General features: G+C 40.9%; 4 protein-coding genes across 5 annotated transcripts in view; 2 read left to right on the top strand and 2 right to left on the bottom strand.

The window, feature by feature from the left end:
* Positions 1 to 27,063, top strand: part of LOC311015704 (CD82 antigen-like) — an 85,328-nt gene that overhangs the window by 20,756 nt on the left and 37,509 nt on the right. The window lies entirely within an intron of this gene.
* kcng4b (potassium voltage-gated channel, subfamily G, member 4b) lies at positions 1,091 to 9,723 on the bottom strand. Its single transcript, XM_084009915.1, has 3 exons — positions 9,591 to 9,723; positions 6,603 to 7,443; positions 1,091 to 2,187 (listed from the first exon to the last, which is right to left on the bottom strand). The coding sequence occupies exons 2-3, from the start codon at positions 7,359 to 7,361 to the stop codon at positions 1,357 to 1,359; spliced, it is 1,590 nt and encodes a 529-aa protein (XP_083866041.1). The 5' UTR covers positions 7,362 to 7,443; positions 9,591 to 9,723; the 3' UTR covers positions 1,091 to 1,356.
* rpl12 (ribosomal protein L12) lies at positions 17,664 to 19,917 on the top strand. 2 transcript variants are annotated; one of them, XM_084013129.1, is made up of 6 exons: positions 17,664 to 17,823; positions 18,391 to 18,464; positions 19,005 to 19,103; positions 19,197 to 19,278; positions 19,368 to 19,454; positions 19,776 to 19,917. In XM_084013129.1, the coding sequence occupies exons 1-6, from the start codon at positions 17,787 to 17,789 to the stop codon at positions 19,892 to 19,894; spliced, it is 498 nt and encodes a 165-aa protein (XP_083869255.1). In that variant the 5' UTR covers positions 17,664 to 17,786; the 3' UTR covers positions 19,895 to 19,917. The 2 variants fall into 2 exon arrangements, with proteins under 2 accessions (XP_083869255.1, XP_083869256.1); XM_084013130.1 differs by having other exon boundaries at positions 17,718 to 17,949.
* Positions 20,540 to 25,491, bottom strand: pole3 (polymerase (DNA directed), epsilon 3 (p17 subunit)). The gene is made up of 4 exons (XM_084006318.1): positions 25,083 to 25,491; positions 23,066 to 23,151; positions 22,750 to 22,868; positions 20,540 to 21,557 (listed from the first exon to the last, which is right to left on the bottom strand). The coding sequence occupies exons 1-4, from the start codon at positions 25,146 to 25,148 to the stop codon at positions 21,379 to 21,381; spliced, it is 450 nt and encodes a 149-aa protein (XP_083862444.1). The 5' UTR covers positions 25,149 to 25,491; the 3' UTR covers positions 20,540 to 21,378.

The raw sequence follows: 27,063 nt of genomic DNA, 5'->3' as shown, positions 1-27,063 counted from the left end.
AAACCATTCGAGGCCGTTTAAAAACAAAAGCAAAAAGAGTTTATTGTCACTTTAAAAAGAGCCTGGAGGTTCTACGAGCAGCTACAGGACGTCGACATTCATCTGCACATTTAAGGTCAATTAAACACTTGTTCTCTCTCAGTCACCAAAGTGCTGAACTCATTCACAGACACGTTGGAGATTTGGAAAGCATCACATTCACGGGTAATGACTTGTTGTAGTTTCTCTGTATTGTTGCCTTTTTGTCTGACTTGTATTAATCTAACACAACCGTTTACCAAATTCCTCATTTAATCTGCAAACATCGAAATATTCTATTATTCTATTATCAATAGCTTCTGGGTGTGTATTTGCATTTATTTGGCTGTAAACAGTTTGAATTGTATTGATATATATTTGTAGTGACATTGCAGGGCTCAACAATAACTCACTTGTTTGATCGGGCAAATGGTAAAAAAACTAAAAGATGGAGCTGCTGATGGAAGTATGAGGTGTGAGAGTGGAACATACAGTAAAATACAGATAATGCAGGTAAATACAAAGTTTAATAGCCGAGGGGCAAGCAAGCATTTTCGTGATCGTAGAAATGGGAGATTAGAGGCTGATGACCTTAGAGGTTGTGGGTGAAACTCCAGATTAATTCTTAACAATTATACATATTAAACTTGACAATTATCTTTGGTTTCTGTTGTTATTTGCTAACCACTAATAAATAAAACCTGTAGGTAAATAAAAATGCACTTTTCCGACCAGGCCTGATGCCCTTAAAAGACAAAAGCTGCTAAAGTATCCTCTTGGATTCACTGTGGAAGATAAAACATGACAAAGTGTCCTCTTAGATGCCCCTATGGAAGATAAAACATGACAAAGTGTCCTCTTAGATGCCCCTATGGAAGATAAAACATGACAAAGTGTCCTCTTAGATGCTCTATGGAAGATAAAAGATGACAAAGTGTCCTCTTAGATGCTCTATGGAAGATAAAAGATGACAAAGTGTCCTCTTAGATGCCTCGTATGTGTCTCTGAACAATGCAGGGAAACGTCCCGGTACTTTAAAAATGGAAAAATTGTGCACGATAGTTGCATTATATATTTTATAATTCTGTTCCACACAAGAAAACAAGGAGTTTCAGTTCTACTTCCAGTAAAGGTTTAATATGTATTTGCTGATATGAAAAAAAGAAGCTTAATATAACCTGATTACTACTCGATAGTTTGTTGGAAGCGTAATATTAAAGCATGAATCCAGAACAGACAAGACGGTAAAGTGTAAAACACTGTCCATAATAATATTCGTCCTATAGGAGAGAGGATGTTTTTCACACATCATCACCCATGAAAGCGTTCGATTCCCGGTTAGAAGGCGGTCGCCGGCAGCTCTGTTTGCTGGCCATCGTCGGGAATCGGCCCGTCGTCGTCTCCCTTGGGCAGAGTCACCAGGCCGGCTTTGGACCAGCTCTCCTCGGCGCCGGCGGCCCGCTCCTTGCCTCGCTCCTCCTTCCACAGCTGCTCGTACTCCAGCTTCAGCTCCTGGTAGGAGCGGGAGAAGGTGTGGAAGATGGAGGTGGCGGGGAACGCCATGATGAGGATGCCGCTCAGGATGCTGGTGAGCGCCACTATCTGCCCGGGGATGCTGCGCGGCACCATGTCGCCGTATCCCACCGTTGTCATGGAGATGATGGCCCACCAGTAGGAGGCCGGGATGCTGCTGAAGCTGTGGTGAGGGTGCGTGGCGGCGAACGGCGCCAGCTCGCTCTCCGCCAGGTGGACCAGCGGCGAGAAGAGGGTCACGGCCACGCAGACGAACAGCAGCAGCAGGCCGAACTCCCGCATGCTGCGCTGCATGGTCAGCCCCAGCGTCTGCAGGCCCAGCGAGTGGCGGGCCAGCCGCATCACGTACAGGATCCGCAGGGCCCGCAGCAGCCGCAGGATCAGGCTCAGCTTGTCCAGGTAGCCTCGGCCGGCGCCTATGAGGACGTCGTCCTCCTGTGAACCGTCCCTGACGTCCACCACCAGGGACACGTAGAACGGCAGGATGGCGATGGCGTCGATGATGTTGAGGGGCCCGCGGGCGAAGGCCAGCTTGCTCTGGGCGTTGAAGAAGCGCAGCACGAACTCCAGCGTGAACCAGGCCACGCAGATGGACTCCACCACGAACATGCTCTGGCACTTCGGGGAGCACTCGCCCTGCAGAGACAGAGACCATGTGACCAGGAGACGACGTCAGGTGACCCGTCGTGGGTCGCACGACTCGGCCCGTTAAAACAGCTGTTAACATCTTCAGTGGCGAGAAAATCATTTGACCCCTTGACCCCCCTCAAAATGAAAATAAAATGCCTGCTAAACAAACTGGATTTGATCAATTACACTATTGGGTTGCATTATGGGAAATGTAGGACCCTCTGGAGACTACACTAATGTCAAATTTATGTTCTTTTTAGTTAAATTCCCATTAAGCACATAATGGTAGATTGATTGATGATTAAATATATATCTATATATTTTAAAAATCAAATCCAGATACAGGCTGCACGGTGGTGTAGTGGGTAGCACTCTCGCCTCACAGCAAGAGGGTCCTGGGTTCGATTCCCGGGTCAGCCTGGGTTCCTTCTGTGTGGAGTTTGCATGTTCTCCCCGTGTAAGCGTGGGTTCTCTCCGGGTTCTCCGGCTTCCTCCCACAGTCCAAAGACATGCAGGATGGGGATAGGTTCATTGATGACTCTAAATTGCCCGTAGGTGTGAATGTGAGCGTGAATGGTTGTTTGTCTCTACATGTTGGCCCTGCGATAGACTGGCGTCCTGTCCAGGGTGTACCCTGCCTTCGCCCAATGATAGCTGGGATCGGCTCCAGCCCCCCCGCGACCCTGAATACAGGATAAGCGGTAGACAATGGATGGATGGAAATCCAGATACAAATATAATAAAAGGGTATGTTATTTTTTAAAGGAGTATTAATTGAAGATTGTGAAATCACATTTGTACTCTTTATATAACTATTGTAGGACTCATAAATTAAACCATAGGCTTTATATTTTGCTGCATCACTGCTGCATTATTTTTTTTTTAAATCCGTCTCTTTGCAAAATCATCTCAATTAAAGATCAAATATTTTTTTGTTCTTGTTTTTCATTTAAATGCATTATGCTGTATATTTGTGCCTTTGAGAACAACACACTTTAGTTACAACAGATTTTTTTTTAAAACAGCAAATCCATAAACCTTTTTTTTTTTCATCAACAGACAAGAAAAACAGGACATCTTAAAAAGCCACTTACCCACCACACGGTATTGTATTGTTAATTTTAGCCCAATTAAATGTTTTACTTTGCGTCTGCCAAGTAAAAGATTTCAATTGATTTTACTTCAGACACAACATTTCTTTGCTAAATGTTAAAAAGACGTAAATGTGTGTTGTAATGTTGTCATTAAAGTGAGAGGGGGAGAAGAAAAAATCTATTTCCATTTCGGTGCTTTGGAAGCCGACTGAATGAGTCCGTCTAATGAGGAAGGCTCATCACAAACACTCAAATATAACCTTCTGCAACACTTTTCTAGCTGCACATAATCGTGTGTTTGCTGCCGGAGGGCCTCATCGAGCGTTAAAATCAATACGCATCTAGAGTTGGGCTCAGTGTGTTACCAAAGGGAATTACAACTCCTAGAAATTAGTTATTTGTGAGGAAAGTAAATAATCAGGAAATGAGGCTGAACTTTCTACTTGAAATCATGTTGTTAGCAATATACATAATATTTTACTTTATATACTATATCTGTCCGTTAGCTTCTAAAGCTAATGTCTCTGCGTCCAGGCAGCTTTAGAAAAGCTGGTGGAACATAATAACAAGAACATTTAATCAACCGTATAATGTAATATTGCAGTTGGCTGCTTCCCTTTCCATTTTAAAGGGTATTAAACTTTCACTAACCCTCATGCCCCAAACAGAGATTAATCACAGCTTAGCATTAGCATTAGCATTCAAGCATAGACTGGAAAACACGGACAAACCCGGTGCTAGCAACCTGTCAATCACATTTTTTTGTTTCCAATTTGACTCTAAATGGACCATAATGTACTAAATGAACATCATGTTGGATTGAAGAAGACTTCTATACAATCAGAGAGGAGTCGCCCCCTGGTGGCCAGCAGAGAGAATGACAGTTTTGAGGCACTTCAGCATTGGCATCTGATGACTAGCAGACGGTATTTTGGACAAAATATGTCAACGTGGTGAAATAATTGTTTTATGATGTCAAAGTTACTGTTTTTATAGATGTGATTTGACGCTGATTCACTCACAGGCCTCGATCGCGAACAGGTGTTTATTTATTGATGAGGTCACACTGGGCATATTGAATTTGTGGGAGGAGGACACAAAAAGACTTCTATACAATCTGACTTATTTTTGCAACCAGAGGAGTCGCCACCTGCTGGCCAGTATAGAGAATGCAAGTTGAAGGCACTTTAGCACCGGCTTCACTTCTTGGCCTTGTTACTTTTTTGCAGTTTCCAACAACAAAAATAGTAAATACGAGAACAAAAGGAAGTTCTGATCCAAACTGCGAATGTTAGCATGCCGTGGCTAACGGACACCTGCAGCATTAAACCAACCAACGTCGTTGAGGATGTAGACAGACACGACATGGAGGGGCGGCAGACGAGAGGGGATGTTTACGTGGATCCGTTAGTCTGCCTGATTCATTGATCCTTTATCTGAGTTAGAATCTATCAGCAGCATCACTTTGCTGTGTATTGATGAATCCGTGAAGCCGTTTGTGTTCGTTAGTAACTCATTATGAAACTCAGTCTGAGCTTATATTTTGTTGTTAAATACATTTAAATGCTCTTTATATCCTCGTTGTTTCATTATGTAGCACTTACTAAGCATTATGTAGTCAAATTACTCGTTTTTGAGGGTTTCCCTTACATAGATACGAGCCACTGGGACATTGATCCGGCAGTCATTAGCTAAAATCTGATATCGTTATTTAAATGGTTGTAGACAAAAAAAAAAACTGCTTTAATCTACTCTCGTTTCATCGGTTCATGAATTATCATTACAAATGTTCTTTCTCCGACGAGCCAACATTCAGCTCCGTCTCTTTTCATCTCCATTGCTGTTATTTTCCTGTCAAAGCGAAGACAAACCGGGGCGGCCAACATTCAACTATGTCTGCCAAACTCCACGCTCAAATAAAAAACACGACTGCTTTCCAAAAAATTAAAAGGATTCTTGGCTTTGCTGTGGAAACAAAAACAGGCAGATATTTGTTCGGTCCAGCTGTCGTCAATCACACAAAAACATCATGAATAAAAAACAAAACAACGTCGGCGCTCTGATTTTCTTGTGTCTTGATTAGTGCGTTTGATTGCACATACATCAGGGAGGAATCAATCCGGCGTCTCCGGCTTTAGAGACATAATCACCGGGCTCTTTACGCTGACAGTTAGTTATACAATCACTTCTACAGCCCGTCTGCTTCGTCGACTCAGGCGACAGCAGAAATCTATGATTCAAAAGTACGTTGGCAAAAAGCAGTTTCAAGAGTTTGTAGCAACATTCAGAGTTCGCCTCCTAGTCTCGGCCGCCGTCGCCATCGGGGTCAAGTGTAGCCACCGAGCGTTGGCCCCTTGGCGTTTGGCCTCGCTATATTTACGATGTTTTTGCCTCCACTTTCTTGGCTTCCTCTTCGACGCGTGCCTTCGCATGCGTGGGGGGCAACGCGGCCGGTAATGGCTGCCGGCCAGAGACGAGAACATAGAAACATGAGGAGAAAATCATAAATGACAGACTGAGGGTGAGGGTGTTTTTTTCATATTATACAGTCACTATATTTTTATATATATATATATATATATAATCATTATATTTTCATTTTTCATATTATACCTTTTAAGCTTTACAGTTTCGTTGACATATTTACTTTGACCATGTTTAATTATTGGTTCATGTATTAATTGTATTTTATAGAAGCCAGCTTTCATGTAATTATTGCCTTTGATCATTTACTGTCCATTGTGCTTCATGGGGCTTTCTTAAAAATGCTGTTAAGACAAAAAAAAAGTGCAATTTATTGACCCCACGCATGGGAAATGAAAAAATAACAATGATTAAATGAGTCGTAGAGGATAGTTTCATTCACCCTCTCCTTCGCTTTTCATTTCCTCCAGCTCTTCAGCTGCTAAATGCTCCACTTTCTTCACCACCTCTTTTTTTTTTTTGCTGAAAATGATGCTGATGAGAGCCTATGGAGTGAATGTAAACGCACGTGGGACAATGAAAACAATGGGCTTAAAGGTTGAGTAGGTCAGTCTATTCAGAAACACATTACTTTAAATCATCGGAACATACTGATAGCAATAAATAAATTAAATGCTCTGAAAAATTGTAAAACATCATCCGTGGCTGTCGCAGGAATGTAAAAACCTCGTCCAATCAAAAGAGTCGGGCCGGAGAAAATAATTGGACGGCCTGTCTGTCGGCCAATGCTTACTTCCTTGCTTACTTGTGCACCATGAAGATTCAATCATAATTTTCTGGATCAAAATATAATTAGCACATATTATGATGGATGCAGGATGTTTTCGTCGGCGTCATACGCACCCTGGTCTCTTCGTCTCTGAGGTCCGGCATGGTGCTGATGCACAGGCTGATGACGGTCACCAGCACCATGACCACCGAGAGGCAGGCGAACATCTTCCCAGCCAACCCCGACTGAGGGTTTTCCACCACCTCCCGCAAAATCCACGTCAGTTTGTGAAAGCCCTTTTTCGTCTCCGTGGGGACCTTCTTCAGCATCACCCTCTTCTTCCTCCACTCCTCTTCCTTGCGCTCTCGCTCGGCCACGTCCTCCACGCGGGTGTTCATGCGGCGGCGGCAACACCGCTCCATGTGTCCCGCGTCCACGCCCCAGTAGTCAAGCTCGTCGTGCAGCGACACGGCGCACAGTTCCCGGAGCAGACGCAGCTTCCCCGCCGCCAAGAAGTTGAGGATGACCCTGAAGGCCGTCGGGTTCCGGTCGAAGAAGTACTCCCGGCACGTCTCGTCGTAGTCGTCGCAGAGTCGCGCGATCTCCTCGGGGGTGGTGCAGAAACGCAGGCGTCCCAGGCGACTCTGAGGGAACTGCTCCAAGGTGCTCCAGGGGAAGGTGTAGCGGTTGCCCCCGACATTGATAAGAACCTGCAGCGTGTGGTCGACGACGTACGAAGCCTTGGGGTCGCGGAGCAGCTGGGCGCGCTGGAAGTAGACGCCCTTGATGGTCTCGGTCTCCGGGATCTCGGTGAAGAAGCGATCGAGGCTGCTGTCGTCGCTGCTGATGGAGTAGGTGCTGAAGTCGTGGTTGGCATTGCTGATGATGGGCATGCTGGCTTCAGAATGTGCGACGGGATGGTGGAGGTGTTTGTTAGTCCAGGTGATGGGAGGTTAGAAGGAGGATCCTCAGAAGCTGTAAATTAAAATAAAAAGTCAGTTTTTTGTACATCAAGTCCTTGTGAGTCTCTCATGATGCTAACATTTCATCCCAGTTTCAAGCCTCAGAAACCAACATTTCATATGCAGCACCTCAAGGCTCTATCCTGGGTCCCCTACTTTTCAGTATGATAACAGTAGTGGTCATCATTCATTGACCTTCCTACTATGCAGATGACACCCAACTATTGATAGCTGATCCAGAGTCAGCTCATTCAGGACAAAATAGAAGTCTTCATTGTTGGCCAAAACAGTTTACAGCACACCTTTTGTGATTTAAAATTCTGAATAAATCATAATCATAGTCATTTTTTACGTTTTTTGGAATTTAACATAACCTTTTACAGAAATCTCTTTTATAAAGGGTGTCTATGTGGAAAATACTTTTTGGGCTGCCACATTACGTTCAATGTTATTTTGTAATTCCTCAACAACAAAACAGAAAGAAATCTTGTTAGCCCCTCACTTTTCGTCCTGACACCCTTCCGAGTGTCCTTCACACCAATTCACGCCTCGATTCGTGTGACATTGTGAACAATGCTGAGTGATCTTAAAAACTCTCAACAGGTTTGGTGTGACATCGTGGTGTGAATGAACCACAGAGGTCACGACGTCTGAGGCCGAACAGCCGACAAAGGTGAAGTAGCTTCTGTAACTAGAAGCATAATTTACATTTACACATTTTTTGAATTAGAGATTTTCTAAAAATGCCACCTAATTGACTTGAAAGTAGATCCGATCATCCGTACCGAACCCTGCTCCAGGTTCCAGCTCTTCTCATCAGATATCAGGGCCCAGAACGTGATGTTGCTGTTGAATGTTTCAAATGTAATATTCAAACACTGTGAGCACCGCAAACTGAATTCTATTAACACCTATTGTGTTGAGGTGTTGCCAGAAACCTCCGAGAAGGACGTCTGGAAAAACAATCTACATAGCTGGACTTGTCTTTTAAATCTCCGTTATTGTTCTTGGTGAAAAATCTCTTTAATTTGATCTGCAAGCAAACGGAGTCATTCATATATTCTTTGCCTCTATTTGACTGATTGTAAAGTGTTTCTTTTTAGAATCAGATACTGATAAAAGTGCAATGTTGAACATTTTTCATATGTGAAGACATTATTTTTTCATTTCATTGCTATGTGGATTTCACCATCGTCAACTTTGCAACTGTATTACTGAAGTTATTACAACACTGAATGAATGTAAAAATATGTCATTTTAACATTGTTTTCTCCAGCAGGTGGGAATGAACTACACTCACTCAAGTACTGTGTTTGAGAACGTTTTTAAAGTATTTTTGCTTGAGTATTTTATTTCTACTCCACTGCATTTTGAGGTAAATATTGTACTTTATACTCCAGCTACACTGTTACTTCTATACACATTTACATTATCTAATACAATAACACTCTGAAAGAGGCCGCTCTGCTGCCTGAATACTACTACGTTTGATGCTTTAAGTACATTTTGCAATATGTACTTAAATGTAAAAGATTTCCATAAGAAGTAAAATATAAATAAGCAAAAATCATCTTCCAGTTGTCACATTAAACAGTTTAGGTTTCAAAATATATGACCAAATAATAATCTGAGCCCAAACAGACTTTTAAACCTTTATATTATCTAGAAGACGGATATAATATCACACTATGAAGATACTTTGTGACAAGTAAAAGTACTACAAGTAAAAGTAAATCAGGAAAAGTAAATGTCCTCTCTGTCTGTTATGCCATTTAAATATTAAAGTATTCATGTAAAAGCAGGATTTCACTGATGTTGTTTGTCGACATGGAGCTGTTTGTGAACTAATGATTGTTTCCGGTTATGGATCAATCACGCTGATTATTTTCTTCATTCATCGATTGGTTTGTAAAAATAAAATAAAAATGTAAAAAGTGAGTAATGGCGTGGCACCTTCACAATGTTTTCTATTACCATAACATTAATACAAATGACACATTAATATTATTAAAAAAGGGAAGAAAATGTCCCGGAAAGCGTCTGTTATTGATCTGAACGGATCCAATGCAAACAGTCTTCGTGTTTGGCATAATTGGAACCATAAATGATGATGTCGCTGCGTTGTGTTATAAATAAAGTTCAGATAAAACATGCACTCACCTCAGAGGACGCAGGTGTGCTTGTTATTCGTCCCGAGCATTTTCCATCTGTTGCTATAATTAGGAGGCAGCTCCGCGATTAATCCATACTTCTAATGTCTTCTTCTTCTTGTTATCGTAATCACCATTATAATAATTATAATAATAAGGCTGACACGCGCACAGGTTATTATCACAGTTTATAGATCCGCTCTGAAGTTGGCGGCGTTGCCCGGGTGTCTGCTCAGCGTCGCCGGTCTGCGCGCGTCGCCTCTCCGGCAGATCTGGAGTCGGATTAAATTACGTTCGGATGATTTCTGCGTCCGCGCGCACAATAAACCCGATTACCTAACGACGGTGCCCTCCAGAAACCTGCTGCTGTGTTTCTCATCTGTGTTTGACAGCAGGACCGTCCTCCTCCTCCTCCTCCTCTCCTCCTCCTCCTCCTCCTCCTCGTCCCCCCGCCTCCCTCTCCTCCACCTCCCTCCAGCTCTCCACTGTAAAAAACGACGTTCATTCATCTCAGCCTGTCAGAGGAAGTACTTGCGAGATGTTTTACTGAGTAAAGATGGCAGTACCACTGTGTGTACAAGAGTAAAAGTCACGTACAATGTGGTGGAAGAAGTACTCTTCCACTTAGTCTGAGTAAAGGTAACAGTTCCTTGGTGAAATAATACTTCATTATGAGTAAATGTCATTCACAATATTATGTACTCAGATATTATTTAAAGTAAAAGTGTCAGTAATAATACTCCAGTAGTGGTAAAAGTCACTCACAATGTGGTGAAATAAGTATTCAGCTCTTTACTTAAAGTAAAAGTGTCAGTACCACAGTGTAATAATACTTCAGTAGTATGAAAAGTCACTCAGAAGAAGTAGATATTTTACTTAGTCTAAATGTGGGTAGTAGTACTACCATGTAATAATACTCCAAGGTTACTCATAATACGGTGGAAGAAGTAATCTTCTACTTAGCCTGAGTAAAGGAAACGGTTCCACTGTGTACTAATAATCCAGTAATAGTAAAAGTCACATCAAATGTGGGGGAAGAAGTACTCTTCTACTCAGCCTGGGTAAAAGTATCAGTTCCACTGTCTAATACTACTTCAGTAATGGTAAAAACTACTCAGAATATGGTGGTAGAAATACTCTTCTACTTAGCCTGAGTAAAGGTCGTAGTCGCACCATGTAATAGTACTCAAGTAGTAGTACCACCATGTAATACTACTTCATATCTTATCATTATAACAGTTTTTAAATGTAAAATCTTAATCCACAACGTAACAATTGTAGCAAATAAATGTATTGAATGAAATATACTTCATCTACTTTATACCTCAGTACAGTGTTTGAGTACAAGTACTTAGAAGGGCATAGACGTAGCTGAGCCTCTTGTATTTTATACTCGAGGACACTTTATTATTGGAAACACGTCGTCTGCTCTCCTCCTTCAATTATTCAGGGCGGCGCTGAAAGCAAAGACAACGAGCCGTCCGGCTTTTCACAAAGCCAAACAGATGTTACCAAACAATCCGGATCCTTCCTGAAGGTCCCTGAAGGTCCCTGAAGGTCTCAGGAGGTCCCTGAAGGTCCCCCAGGGATCCACCTTCATCAATACCTTTCAGTTTGCTTCACCTTCAAATTAAAAGAGAAACATCATTGTGGTGAAGAAAACATCCAAACACACATTTAAGGATAAATATCTCCCAAATTCACTAGAATGTATCAAATGATGCCTCATTTACATATTTAAATACACACAACTTGTACTACAGAAACAGTCTGTTAATGAGTAATCAAAGTTTCACGTCTCCCTTTAAGCAAGAATTCCCCCCCAAATAGTCACGTGATCGTATTGATCACTTTTAGTTTGTGATGTTGTTCTGCTGATCAGAAATCCATTGAATGTTTTATTTTGAAGGGCAGTGACGATCAACAGATTGTGTCTTTTAATTTGGAGGGGGTCACAGATGTGACAGGGACAAATTAACACGTTGTTAAAATTAATATTTTTTTAAAATTGTGTTGGAAAGTAACAAAGTACATTTACTCAAGTACTTGACTCGAGTACTTCCATTCAGTGCTGCTTTCTACTTTTTTTTACTACATATATTTGATACCTTGAGTTACTTCCCACAGTCGGATTATTAATGTAAAGTATAATCAACAAATATATTATCATATTATTGTATCCAAAAGGAATGCATTGATCCCCAGGAGGGGAATTTAACAGCTTATAATCAGAAAACATACATAAATTCAATTAAACTCCACATTTAGCAGCTGCAACGTTAAAGTGATGCATCAATGATTATAATCCAATATTCTAATAATTATTTTTCTGAATCAGGTCATTCTGCATAATGGCTACTCGCTGGGAACAAACTGCATTAAAGTGAGTTGATTCAGGAAATGAAGGGAAATTAATTGATTAATTTGTTTTAAATAACATACTTTTTTTATCTCTGGGCTCGGGGGGATTTTCAAATCAAAAGGCTTATTTGTGTTAAATCTGTGTTATTTTATTAGATGTTTTTAATGCAGCTGAAACCAGACGTCCAAACACAGAGAGGATTAATAAAAACTTATCCAAGATAACACACGCACACACACACACACACACACACACACACACACACTATTATGTCATACATGATTTGCATTGCTGCTTTACAAGAAGCAGGTGGTCGTCTCAGTGCAGATCTAATAACCGGTAACAACAGCCGCTGTGCAGTGATGTCCTCACTCTGATGAATAAATCTCTGGTGGGATTCTCCTTCGGAGGATTTATTTCCTGTTTGTATTTTGTAGCACGGAGAGATTGGATTACACACAACTTTACTACCCGGTTGTGTTTTTTTACATGTGGCCACTGTGTGTCTTATTTGAATAATCACAGCGATGTGCATTTGAGTGGTGATGCGTTCACTGACTGACATGCATTTGACCTGTGATGCATTCAAAGACCGACATGCATTTGAGCAGTGATGTGTTCACTGACTGCCATGCATTTGAGTGGTGAGACATACACTTAATGGCACACACATTCTGGAGTATTTATATGAACGGTGATGCGTTCACTGACTGCCGAATGCACTGAAGTGCATTTGAGCTCAGAGGAGAACGATCATCAAAGAACCGTGTTTTCCTCTTTAACCCAGACCAACCGGTACAATACCGTTAATCTACAGCAGAACGAGAGCGATGTTGTAATAACGCGACCTCTGACCTCCCGGGTTGATGATTGTCAGGGATTACACGATAATCCACAAGCAGGAGGGAGGCGGAGGGGAAACCAGAGAGCATGCTGGGACGCCACAGGGCTTCAGCAGCATGCTGAGGAGCCTTACGTTAACTTTTTGTACTACAAACTGAATGCGGAGCTTCAGATTTCATTCCTGATTAATGTCACGTAAAGGTCCCTTTAGTAGCTATTCTGGAGCTTTCATCAGCAGATGGAGTTTTGTGCAGTTGTGATGGATTTTGAAGATTTTTAATGTTTTTTTTTTCTGAGAAATTGCTGCAATATCTGATTTATTTAGCTTATGCTGGACCTCTATCTCCCCCAGTCTAAAGGGTTGCAACAGAGGAGTTGCTCATTTCCACATGTAGAGCAACATGAACCTTCTGCAGGACTCTTGGATGAATGTAGATCCAATATTCACTGTCTTTTAGCTCTGTTTTTGGTCTCCACCGCCAAATAATTCGCTATGTTCGCCTGCTATCTCTAAACTGTGTCTGTCTGCTGCCATAACATTCTGTGTGTGTATATACTGTATATACACTTGTATACTAAAGTTCGGAGGGTTGCATAGTAGAAAACGGGAGACCTGATCCCCGACCCTCCACCTCACGGCCCACATCGTGATCTTTCAATCACAAACGGTCTCAGGCTGCATCTCCTCTGCTAATAAGAAAACCCCATTGACCTTGTTTTCGTGCCTCATATTTTGGAACATTGTTCCGTATTCGCCGGCGTTCCAGAGCCGCCGTCTGAAGGACCACAGCTGCCGCCTTTCATTTCATTGTGTTCGGAAACCTTAAGCCTCTTTTTGAGACTTAATTTCCTGACGGTGCCGCGGGGATAACACGGTTCAGTGGAGTCTCTCCGGCACAAGAAATTAAACCAAACTCCTGGGGAATTGCTCGGCTCTCTCAATTTGTGCCGAGTCACCAGGGGGAAACCTGATAAGTCAGGGCAAATACTCGTTGGTTAACCCCCAGAACCCGAATCGGGTCTTCACCAAAACTTTCCAAATGACCTGTATTTCATTAGCGTGTCTGCATTGAATGTGAACTCCTTTTTTATTGAAGGATTCGTGCCTCGTTTCTCACCGTTTGTCGCCGGCTCCTGTTTCTCATGATGAAAGGGAAGAAAGGCACGGAGTCTGCAGAGCGTAACAGGAAGGAAACCCTCGGAAAGGAATCAAATTATATAGGTCAAGTGTCCTTTTACAGTTATCGACTAGCTGCCCCTCTGAGCCGCCCCGACTCGGCTTACAAGCTGCCCAGCAGATCCTCCATGGACGCCGTCTTAAAAGCCCAACGCATCCTGCTGAAGACAGCTTGTTAAACCTTGTTTGAAGTTCACACTAATAACCAGAACGAAAGAAAAATCTGATTTATGGCTTGTTCGGTCTCTGTTTGTTTTGAATGTAACGAAGCACAATTAATCACAATTCAAAGTAAGTAAAGTTTATTTGAGCATCTGCATTTTATGTTAGAAACGGGATTAGCACAATGAAAAGAAGAGGTGTCGCACTAAAGCATGATGGAAATTAGCTAAATAGCCAGCTGTACGCCAGTTCGCTAGGTATCTTGTCACTTCCACCCTGCTTTCATGCTACACTGGTTACAGAAAATAGACCAAAGATATTGCTCGTCTTGTGATAGCGATGTGCTCTTTCCTACGCTGTGATTAGAGTGATGAAGCATTAAGTTGCTGGACTTTTTCAATTCCACCATGCTTTAATGCTACACTGGTTACAGAAAATACAAACGTGCTTATACACTGTGATTAGAGTGTGTGGATGAAGAATTAGGTTGCTGAACTTTTTAGTCGTTTCTGCAGAACTTCTCTTCAGCGAGTTGGATAATCAGCTCAAACTCATCCAGAAATGTGCGTTTGCATGTATGTGAAAGAAAATTGTTTCCCAGACAACCTGAGGTCATCAAATCAACATAATGGTCCAAAATCCTGAGGGCAACAAACTAGATGATCTCTCTTTATCTCTGAGTACGGATATTACAGATTCAGACCTTGGAAATCCCTGACGGAGCTGCAGCCTCGTTCGGAGCATCAGATGTGGTTTTACTGTTAACGCTGCTCTGGACAACAGCGTTATCTTTGGGGAGGAGAGGTGCATGATGGGATACAGGTCATGTTCTAGGACAACAGTGAATTGAAATACCCCCAAGCTGTCGGAGATAAATCGAGCCATCAGAGATTCACTAGAACTAGGACACAATGTTTTAAAAAGGATAATGCAGCTCTCATTTAAACTCTCAATTTACTGTTTCCTCCATACCAGATTATATAGGTTTTATATATATATATATATATATATATATATATATATATATATATATATATATATATATATATATATATATATATATATATATATATATATATATATATATATATATATATATGCCATACCTGTTGATTCAAACAATCCATTGACTTGGATGTGCAAAAATGCTAAATCCTTTCTGGATTTTAAGCACATCCATGGCAACAACGTACAGTTTGACAGGAGCTAGGGGGCGGCGTTCACCAGGTTGGTTAGGGTTACCAAGGTAACGCACTTCCAACCGGCATCAAACCACCAGTCCAGCCTACTTGACATCCTATTTCCGTTTTCTTATACTTACTTGAAGTTTTCCAACACGACATCTCACAGGGAACATTCATACTTTTTTTTGCCACATTTATTTGGTAACAAAGATTAAAGTTTGCCTCGTCTGTCTAATCCAGCTGCTTTATTGATGAACTTTCAAAGTACTTATTAATCAATACTCACGAACCACGAAGGACAGGAATCCAAATCCAATCCCCCCCTCCTCTTCTCCTCAATCCATTCAAGAGAGACGAGCTGTGCGTTTAGCATTTAGCCTTTATTCCCCCGACTTGAAGAATCAATAGAGGAAATTGTCGAGCGAAGAAGAAGCAGAAGAGCTCGCTGATTGGAAAACACGAGGAAAAGGTCAAGTAGGCGGAAGGGACGGAGAGAGAGAGACAGAGCAACTCTGCTGAAATCAAATCATTCCCTCCAGTTTAACTAATTAGCTGTGTGTGTGTGTGTGTGTGTGTGTGTGTGTGTGTGTGTGTGTGTGTGTGTGTGTGTGTGTGTGTGTGTGTGTGTGTGTGTGTGTGTGTGAGAATATGCATGCATATATATAAAATAGATATAAAATCTCGCAATTATCCTCAACACTAGCCTGTGCAGACACATATTTACACACACACACACACACACACACACACACACACACACACATACACACACACACACACACACACACACACACACACACACACACACAAGGACACAGAAACAAGACAGTTGAAATGTAAGTGCATTGTCCTTTGTGTCTCATGTTGATTTAACGTGACATTAACTGAACTGGTGTCTGTTCACACATTAAAATACACTTCATAATCAGCGTAAGAGTAATCATTCATCATTATTATATCCCAGATCCATTTCTGCTGCCATCGATTTAGTTTATTACCACGGTTAGAAATAGAAATAGTCAGCTACAACACAGTAAATCATTATTTATCCTGTATCATCTTCCCTCATTGTCTATCGTTTATATATTTAACTCCACAAACAAAAAGATCACCAGATGAAGAGACACATTCTCCTGAGGAAGTAAACAGAAATAAAAATGAAAAATATTCAGCATAAAACATGTCTTATCTATTTCCAACATAAAAAGGGGCATTTAAAGAAGAAAAAAGCTTTCAAAGAGCTTTAAAAACTAACGTCATACAAAAAAAAAAAGATTATTCAGATGTGACATTTACGTCTAAATGTTGTTTTCAGACGATTCAGATAAAGCTTTCCTTTCATAATACGTGCTGTGGATTTCTGACTATCTTCTGACAGATTTTCATGATGCATATTAAACAGCAGTGATGATCTCTGCTTCTCACCCACTTACTCCCTCTTGTGCTCTGTTTCTATTCCTGTCGAGCAGCTCTGAGTCAAAAAAAAAAAGAAAAAAAGAAAAGTCCTGCAGGAATCCAGCAGGAAAACATTGGTTTTACATGTAAACTGTGGAACAGGTGAGATGATACGGCAGCCTGCTGACAAACACCTGCAGAAATATCGGTGGTGGAGAAAGTATTATACAGATCCTTGAAGTAAAAGTACTGATAGTACACTGTAAAAGTTCTGCATAGAATAATGAATTGTCATGGTTTTTGAAAAGACATTAAGAGCACTAAAGAAGCAAACAACTATTATCTGTGTAAAGATATAGTTGAGTAACGTCTACCTGAGCAGAGAATGACCTCACTCTCCCTCTGTGTGTGTTGTTGTCCAAGCTTCAGTCAAGTAAAAGTACCTTAAATGTGTTCTTAAGTCCAGTATTTGAGGACATGTACTTATTTACAGATGCTCCAATAATGACATCATCCTCCAGCTTCAGGGCCATTATCCGTTCATACACTCGGCCCCCACATGCTGCACTTCGGTCTCCTCGGAGTTCAGGAAACAGTAAAAAAAAAAAAACTTTCCACCACAGAAAAAAACCCTTGCAGTATCGCTTTATAATACTACTGTATGTACACTATATTGTTGTGGTTGTGTTTTATTGTTTTAAGTTTATATTGTGTTGTTAATCGTGCAACAATTACACAAATTGAAGTCATGATGAATGATATGCAAATGGGAGCTGGAACTGTATTTTATTATCTTTATCTATCTATCTATCTATCTATCTATCTATCTATCCATCCATCCATCCATCTATCCATCTTCTATCCATCTATCCCACCCATTTAGTGGAACGACGTCATTTGACGCGTTTCCCAACCTCTCGCGAGACTCGGCGGAGCTATAAATCCCTCCGCGGCCGCAGCTCGGCCTTTTCTTTCTCCCACTTAGCGGTGAAGGTGCAACAGTAAATCGGTCGTCCCGAGTCCGGGTTCATCCGACACCCTCACCAACCAAGCTGAGCCGAGCTCAACCAACACAGCAGCAACATGCCTCCCAAATTCGACCCCAACGAGGTTAAGATCGGTATGTTTTCAGTGTCACCTGGGTAATAGAAAAAAAAAAAGCAGACGCTTGTTCAGAGCCAAGATGGAGTCGTTCCGTGCCGGCTGCCTCCGTGTCTGCCGGCCTGTGAACGGAATAGAGAAAACGGTAAAGAAACGGGGCACGAAACGCGACGAAGAGCTGGGGAATATTTTTCAGGCTTACTGTATGCATGCTTAAATGTTTGTATCACCTTGTATTTGATTTGTCAACCAATTTGATTAGAAATGTGGTTTATTTGGCGGGCTAGCTTTACGTGCTATTCCACGTGGAAACAGCGCTAGCTTAGCTAGCTACTGGAGCTAGCTAGTTTGTCTAACTGCTTCTGCTAGCTAGTGTAAATAAATCATGTTCGGGCATTTATCTGTTTTACAGTTTTTAAATATATTTGTAGTTATTGACAATTTATTGACGTGAATGATGACGAATCACCAAATCCAGGGTTTTGAGTTAAATTCCAGATATAATTTCTAATAATCCACGTGTAACTGCGGCCCACAGGCGTGTACATTCAGGTTGTGCTCAGTGTCCCTGTTTTCCATCTTGCAGTGTACATGAGGTGCACAGGAGGAGAAGTTGGAGCCACCTCAGCACTGGCCCCCAAAATCGGACCTCTGGGTCTGGTGAGTGACTCTAAAAATGTTGAATTAACTTATAAAAGTCAGCCTCCCGCCACTATGCCCGTCTGTCAGAGTGACTGAGTATAATCCAGTGGAGGCTCAGATTGACCCGGCTTTAGGAAACAGGTCTGCCCGAAAACAATGGACAACTCTGTGCCGTAAAGTCTGGAACACAAACCGAGGCCCCAACGTGGTCCAGATGTTTGGCAAGCATGTGAAGCGGAGGTCAACTGTTCTTACTGTTAATGAGTGGTTTGCTAAAAATATACATGTATGTTTATCTTAGGAGAAATCACGTAGCACGGTCATCTGTTTGAATATAATCTTGTAACGTGTATCATACATACATGAATACAGGTTTGAAGGAGATGTTTAATAACTATGTGAAATGATTATTGGTGTGAATTATGGCGGTTTTTGACTTTGACAACACCGTCACAATTAACATTCAACGATCTGAACCATGTTTTGTGAGCCGTTTCACCCCCTACTTTGTCGTGAGTGAAGTCATATTCAAGGTTTCCCCCTCGGTTTTCTCATCAGTCTCCCAAGAAAGTTGGTGACGACATTGCCAAGGCCACCGGTGACTGGAAGGGCCTGAGGATCACCGTGAAGCTGACCATCCAGAACAGACAGGCAGTGGTACGCAGTCATCCACTCCCGTTTTATACTTCAGCTTTGTGCAGAGAGGGGGGGGGGGATATCCATTTTGATGATGTGGTTTCTGTTGTGTAGGTCAGTGTGGTTCCCTCTGCATCTGCGCTGATCATCAAGGCTCTGAAGGAGCCTCCTCGTGACAGGAAGAAGGTCAAGAACAGTAAGTAGCTGTGGCCTTCTGTGGAGGAAATTAAACAAGATGAGTTTAAATAGACTGAATTTCACACTTTTTTCCCCCCCTTTCTCCAGTCAAGCACAGTGGAAGTGTGACTTTCGACGAGATTGTGACAGTTGCTCGCACCATGAGGGCTCGCTCCATCGCCAGAGAGCTCTCTGGTAAGAAATCAGAGGTTTTTCTGTGACTTTTGTCTATCAGCCTCCCGCCACTATGCCCGTCTGTCAGAGTGACTGAGTATAATCCAGTGGAGGCTCAGATTGACCCGGCTTTAGGAAACAGGTCTGCCCGAAAACAATGGACAACTCTGTGCCGTAAAGTCTGGAACATCAAATAATCAATCCGAATAAAAACTTGTCATAAGTTTAAACTATTTGACCTTGAAGGTAGTTTTACAACTCGGTGAAAACAAACCATACCGTTAACTCTTATAAACGAGGGATGTCGATGTTCGCCATAATCATCTTTATTTTCCTCCTCAGGAACCATCAAAGAGATCCTGGGTACCGCCCAGTCTGTCGGATGCACAATCGATGGTCGTCCTCCTCATGATGTCATCGATGACATCAACAGTGGAAAAGTCGAGTGTCCCACTGAGTAAATGAACGACGCTAATAAAATGTTTGAAAAAACATATTCTTGTGCTTTTTAAATCCTTGTTCACACAATACACACTGGTTTTGTATCGCGAGATGAAATAATCAGTTAGCAATATGATTTAGTAAAGTATTAAACCAGATTGAAATTGAGGTATTTATATTGGACTATGTTGTCCATCTCTATACGTACTGCATTTCAGAAAATCACAGTAAAATTGCAGAATTTTAAGAGTTAATCTGAGAACTGTGGAGGCAATCCCTGATGGATGTGAGAGTTTGGAAGTCACACCTCATCACAGCACAAAACACAAATTGGCTTCATTGCTTTGACTTGTAATGGCATATTTATGGTATCGTAACTTACAAACTAAGTCCTTTTTGTTGAGCTATGATAGTCATCAGATAAATTCTAATGTATCTCAATGATTTAAATAACTTAGTTTATGGATAGGATGTACACTTGTTTGAAGACTAGAGATGAGGCTCATTTTAGTTGTCAAAACCTGATGCCTACATTACCCATAATGCATAACTCAGATTAAGGTGCATCAGTCATGTAGCTTGGAACTTTTGAAGGATCAGAGCAACAAAACACGGGTGTGAGGGATCTTCAGTGAGTCATGAATCAGTTCAGTTTTTTCTTTTTATACAAAATATTTATTGAAAATCTCAGCCAGTCATATACAATTCTACAAAAGTATAAATGGTTCAAATCCTCAGCAAACGGAACAAAAAGGACACATGTACGTCTGCTGGTACAGCCATCGCTTCCTCTGAGTATTAATCACACTTGAAACTGGCTTCTAGTATTTTATCAAATAGTACATGCAAGTACACAGGAAGTAAAAAAAAGAGAACACTCACCCCGATGCTCAATTCAAAACTAGCATTCATAGAATCAAATTCAGGCTTCGTTTCCTTTGAGCAACAAGTTCTCAGATTAAATCTACAGTTTACTAATAAATACACCCGGCGTTAACGTGCCTAAATACGATCAAACGTTGCATTTGGGCGTATTTACTTGCATATAAAGTGGTGACGTGGAACCCAACTTAGAGACGCTTGTGATCAGGTCATCAAGACGAATGTCCGTGCCGGGTGCAGACGGGAACTATTTCACTTTAACGTTTGAGAACTTCTTTTTGTTAAATTAAACGTCGTGTATTCCTTCATTTGATTTCATTAACGGTGCTACAATGAAAACAAGTCAGACTATGTTCTCCCTCCGGTGGTAAACTGATTTATCAAAGTGTGTTAGTCCGATTAGCCGGATTTGGTGTCTGTTTATTTAAATTTCTCCTCACAACAGCCGCTGTGTAACGTTCACGGTCAGGAAGTGTTCGTATGAAAAGGTGACAGATATGTACAAAGAGAAGAAGACTGGCCCAAAGATGAGGAAGAGTAGGTAGTTTGGCTCTCTGAGCGGTGAATGTGGTTGTGTTGATCCTCGCCGGTGCGTTTCATCGTCCGTGTGGTCGCAGCTTCCTCAGTTCTCCACCTCCTCCTCCTCGGCGTCGTTCTCGGCTTCAGGTTCCTCCTCCATGCGCTCCTCCTCCTCCTCTTCCTCCTCCCGGCTCTTATCGTTCTCCGAGTCCGTCTTCTTCTCTTTGTCTTTGCGTTTCTGCTCGGACACCTCCTTCTTTCCTTTCTGGCCTTTCTTGTACACTGTAAAGGAAGGCAAACGTTACGCCTCGTTTCCGTCTCTTTTCATGATGTCACCTCGTTTGGTGCTTTTCTTCTGCAGCAGTTTAATGGTTTAACTAGAGAATAGCAACAATTACTGCCTGTTTATCTCCATGCATCCAATCATAATAATCACCTAACAGGCATTGATGGAAACGGGCGTTATTCATTTAAAATGTGCGCTACATTTGGATGTAAACTCGGCTGCTTTCATGTAAAAGTCACGAGAGAAATCTTACAGTCAGAGCTGTTAAATGTCTGCATGCAATTTTATAAGATATAATTTAACTCCAACTCAAATATCACACAAGCATTTAGGTTTTTACAGAAACGCTTGGAACGAGTCACTCTGCTGTCACCTTTACTTCAAGGGTAAAATTAAGGGCCTGTCCACACAAAAAGTTTTCAGTGAGTAAACGCAGAAGTCTTGTGCGTTTCGCCCTGCCGTCCAGACGGATCCGGCGTTTTCGCGGCGTGAAAAACGCACTTTTTTGAAACCAGCTCTCAGGGTGGAAAAGAAAAAAACGGCACGCCTCCGTTTCGTGATCGTTTTCGTGTGGACGACGGCGTATCAGGGCCACTGTATGAAAAAAAAAACGGAGCCGAGAGAGGGGGGCGATATTCCGGGGGAAAAGCTACTTTATTACGATGCTAACAAACAACCGCTAGCTAACTTCCCATGAATGTAGGCATTTATTTGTCTAATTAATCCATCCCAACGTATGACAACGCCTCGTCAAGGTCCTGAGGGTGACGGCTGTTGGTGCTTATTGTTGGTTTTATTTATACGGGACAAATTGTCATCTTATGGGTGTTTATTGATCGGGTGGTCGGGCGGAGATAAGCCGTAACTCTCACGTGTTGCCATAGCAACGGCAAACATCCGGTCAAGCTCCGTCTCTTCTTCTGCATTTTTGTAGCAGAGACATAAGGGCCTGGAATATGTACTACAGCGCGCTGAGTCGTTTTCAGTGGATTCGTGTGGACGCGGATTTTCTTGAAACGACGCCAAGGCAAAACGGAGAAAAAAAGTTAGTTTTGCTTCGTCTGGACGGCCCCTCAAATTAAGAAACAAGGTGTTTGAAATTGCGTCTTTACTCACATTCAGGTCAAAGTCAGTGCTCGTTAAACACTTGTATTCTGCGTGGTACTCCTTTAAAACCGACGTACTGACCTTCCAGAGCTTCTCGGAGCGGCTCCATGAATCTCTCAAACTCCATTTCTTCCATTGCAGCCAAGACGTCTCCTGCGTTCAGAGTTTTCCTCTTGGCTTTCATGGCAAAGTTGTTTGCACTGTAACAGGACAACCACAAAATGTACTTTTTATTCAGAAACATTTCACAAATAATATGCAGGCCTTACATATGATAACAAAAGCACTCTGTCTAGTTATAAAATGGACCAGAGTTTGGAATGTGTTGACGCTGGACTGAATTTTGTGAATCAAACCTGGACTGTTAAGATTTATACAAGTGGGTTATTGTTCTCACCAGGACGTTGCATACAACACAAACACGCTGGCAGCCTGAGATATGGCTCTCCTGGCTTCCTTTGACACGTTCACCCCATCTGGGAGCTGTGAGCAAAACAAACGGAGCGGAGGAGTTAACTCGGACCTGCAGGACACATTCACTTCATCACAGAACAACACAGACGGCCTGAGAAAACCTCCATCAAAACCAGAACATCACATTAAGAAGTTTGGTCTCTTTTTTAAAATGATGGCTTACTTCCTCCCTATTGGCTTTGGTAAATTTGAGCAAATCCTGTTCATTTTCACTGAAAAATATGAAATATTTAAGGTGTTAGAGCATCTTTTATGTTATAGGAAATCTTAAATATCAGCATGTTACTCCACAAACTGTGCCGGCATTTTATTTTAAAGCAGATATATTGTACATTGTTATGTATTATTGTGATTTCTTTTTTCTCCCGAGGTTCTGGCCTCACATCCTCCACCCGACCTCTCCAGCCCAGATAACCAGTTTATTTGCAGCCGTGCCAACGCCAGAGGGAGAATCTGCAGCATTATTCCATATGCATATGGATTTTGACGTGACCCGATTAGTGAATGATGTGGGTGTCAGACGCTGTGTTGATGCTGGAGCAGACTGGTCCCGCCTCCAGCTTTCATTATAAACTACAACGTCAAATTCCTGCGTGGAAACATTCTGCATCAGTACTCGGTACATTTACTGAGTATTTCCATTTTTAAATCACTTTATACTTCTACTCTACTGCAATTTGAAGGCAGAATGTAATCAAGTAGTAAAATATGAAGTTTGATAAAATAAGATACCCAGCAGTATATATCAATTACATTGAACTACACCTTTGCCTAAAGTGATGAACACATTAATTAATCAATAATTACAATCCAATATTAAAATATAATGAAGCAAAATGGGCCATAATGTATAATGAGTACTTTTACTTTTCATGCTCATACTTTAACTTTTGAACGCATGACTTGTAACAGAGTATTTCTACACTGTAATATTACTACTTTTGCAAAATATCTGAATACTTGTTTACATTAAAGGCATATAGTAGATGCTTGTTCAACAAGTGGCCACAGGAGACTGTTACCTAGTACTTACCGAGTACATTTTGTGATAATACTTTCACTGAAGCAAACATTTGATTGCAGTACTTTTACTTGTAACAGTATTTTACATGAGTATGATTATAACTGGAATGTTTTTACTTGAGTGTGATTATAAATGGAGTACTTTTACTTGAGTATTATTATAAATGGAAGACTTTTACTTGAGTATTATTATAAATGGAGTACTATACTTGAGTATGATTATAAATGAAGTACTTTTACTTGAGTATGACGATAACTGGAGTACTTTAATTGAGTATTATTATAAATGGAGTACTATACTTGAGTATGATTATAAATGAAGTACTTTTACTTGAGTATGACGATAACTGGAGTACTTTAATTGAGTATGATTATAAATGGAGTACTTTTACTTGAGTATTATTATAAATGGAGTACTTTACTTGAGTATTATTATAAATGGAGTACTTTTACTTGAGTATTATTATAAATGGAGTACTTTACTTGAGTGTGATTATAAATGGAGTACTTTTACTTGAGTATTATTATAAATGGAGTACTTTACTTGAGAATTATTATAAATGGAGTACTTTTACTTGAGTATTATTATAAATGGAAGACTTTTACTTGAGTATTATTATAAATGGAGTACTATACTTGAGTATGATTATAAATGAAATACTTTTACTTGAGTATGACGATAACTGGAGTACTTTAATTGAGTATGATTATAAATGGAGTACTTTTACTTGAGTATTATTATAAATGGAGTACTTTTACTTGAGTATGATTATAAATGGAGTACTTTACTTGAGTATTATTATAAATGGAGTACTTTTACTTGAGTATTAATATAAATGGAGTACTTTTACTTGAGTATGATTATAAATGGAGTACTTTAACTTGAGTGAAGACTCGGGTAACTCGTGTACACTCACCGCCTCCTTGATGATGCGGGTGATGACCGCGTTGGGCAGGTTTAGGTCTTCGGGTCTTTCCGCCATTTCTCTCGCCGGTTACCGAGTCCTTCAACCCGCCGCCGACTGTCCGTTACCGCCGGTCGCGGATAACCGTTACCTCTAGCAGCTTAGCACTGTGGCGCTAGCCCGGAGCTACCTGACTTAACTAGCTAATGTTCGTAGCTCGCTCGGTTTCACGGTAACATTTAGACGCCGAAGTCCCGAGTTTGAAGAAGTCGCTCCTATCGATCAAATCGATTAGTTTGACTTGATAGATCAGTTCACGCTGTGGCCGAGGTTCGCTCGCGTGTCCAACAGAACCGATTTGTTTTGGGACGTTTCCCGCGAACCTTTCCAAGCACGAGCCCTCCTCCTTCAGGCGTTCAACTCCGACCTCTGACGTGCGCGCCGCGTAGGCACGTAGGGGTGACGTAATTACGTAAACATAGAAAACAACGCTCTAATAGAAACATGGCAATAAAATAACTTTTACATCGTTATATTTGCGAGGTTTTGTTCCAGTAGTTGTTGAAAGTATTCATATATTTTATAATAGTAAAAGTATTGCTATCATACCGTAAAAATACGCTGTTAGAAGTCACGTATTAATGTTCAAAGTCTGTAGGTCTAAATATAATTTAAAACATCTTCTTAAAGCAAAATAATATCACTGTAACTGTTATATCACTAGATTATTATAAATGATTATTACTCATGCATTACTGTCTGTATAAGTTAGATTGAACTGTTTTACTGTTTGAAGGAAAGTAATAATGATTATTATTTTATTATGGATTATTCTGCTGATTATTGTTACTCCATTAATGGATGGATTGTTTGGTTTGTAAACAGTAAATAGAATTAGTGAGATATTAGTGTGTCACTCCACAGTGTTTGTTTTGTCAAACCAAGTCAGATCCTCAACATTATGACTAATAGGTCTACTAATGATTAACATTATTAATATTATACAAAATGAAAGGAGCAAATTATGCGTTGTTTTTAAATGATTAAATTGAACTATTTGCCAATTAATTTTCTGTTAATCGACTTAATAATAAATCGACTAATCATTTCAGCTGCACTTGTATAAACTGTTAGGTAGATTAATTTATAATAAAACATCATATTCTATAAGATAAATAATGCACATTGTACATTTGTACAGTATATTAATGTCAGTATTTATACAGTGATATATGAGTAATGTGCTCATGCCAATGAATCCCTTTAAATAGTCATTAATAAATAAAAAATAAAAGCAGACATATCAAGTGATTACAATGATCTCTCATAATATGGCAGTTTCACAAGCGTTTTTGTTGATTAATGAATGTTTTTCTTAGTGTTTTCTGGATTAGGGAATGATCTAAAACTTGCCATTTACAAACCTGTTCAGAGGATTTCTCCTTCAGTTTGTTTTCAAACTCGAGTCAAGTCAAAGGTTCTTTGTGCAGCACATTTAAAAACAACCACAGTTGACCAAAGTGCTCGTTTTGTTGGACCAACAAGCCCAAAAAAACAAAATATTCAACATACAAATTAAAACCAGAGTGAACAGCTGTTTGAGGACATTATGAGACTTGAGGACAAAAATAGAAACTATGCATTTCTGACCCGTTTTTAACGATGATGTTACCTGAAGTGATGATAATGCTCCCACCTGCTTCGTCACACATTATTTGCAGTGTACGGATGAATGTTGGAAAAAAAAAAAAAAAAACCCTGACTGGGCAGACTTCCAGCTCGGCTCACACCTTCATCACTAACAGAGTGGGGAAGGTCAGAGGTATTTAGGTGGTTTCCATGGTAACTGGCTTCCTCACACATGCAGAAGGTGATGCAGCCACCCACACGTTGTAAGGCTTTTCTGAAGAGCGGGCTACTGCAAAGAAAAAGGCGAATTTATACGCCCACCGAGTTCAAGCTTCTGTAGCTGCTTTCTGGGCAACGCTCCAGG

This window comes from Eutrigla gurnardus (assembly GCF_963514095.1).
Source record: "Eutrigla gurnardus genome assembly, chromosome: 1".
Lineage (NCBI taxonomy): Eukaryota > Metazoa > Chordata > Actinopteri > Perciformes > Triglidae > Eutrigla > Eutrigla gurnardus.
Note: the sequence above shows the minus strand (reverse complement) of the source record. Positions and strands in the feature narration are given on the sequence as shown.

What these genes read in the sequence shown, in the direction of transcription:
- kcng4b (XM_084009915.1), bottom strand. Translation starts at nt 7,361, where the DNA reads ATGCCCATCATCAGCAATGCCAACCACGACTTCAGCACCTACTCCATC. An exon ending in TCAGAGACGAAGAGACCAGG is followed by an intron (nt 2,188 to 6,602) that starts GTGCGTATGACG and finishes CTGTCTCTGCAG; the next exon opens with GGCGAGTGCTCCCCGAAGTG.
- rpl12 (XM_084013129.1), top strand. Translation starts at nt 17,787, where the DNA reads ATGCCTCCCAAATTCGACCCCAACGAGGTTAAGATCG. An exon ending in CCCCAACGAGGTTAAGATCG is followed by an intron (nt 17,824 to 18,390) that starts GTATGTTTTCAG and finishes TCCATCTTGCAG; the next exon opens with TGTACATGAGGTGCACAGGA. An exon ending in CATCGCCAGAGAGCTCTCTG is followed by an intron (nt 19,455 to 19,775) that starts GTAAGAAATCAG and finishes TTTCCTCCTCAG; the next exon opens with GAACCATCAAAGAGATCCTG.
- pole3 (XM_084006318.1), bottom strand. Translation starts at nt 25,148, where the DNA reads ATGGCGGAAAGACCCGAAGACCTAAACCTGCCCAACGCGGTCATCACC. An exon ending in CCCGCATCATCAAGGAGGCG is followed by an intron (nt 23,152 to 25,082) that starts GTGAGTGTACAC and finishes TTTTGCTCACAG; the next exon opens with CTCCCAGATGGGGTGAACGT. An exon ending in GTGTTGTATGCAACGTCCTG is followed by an intron (nt 22,869 to 23,065) that starts GTGAGAACAATA and finishes GTCCTGTTACAG; the next exon opens with TGCAAACAACTTTGCCATGA.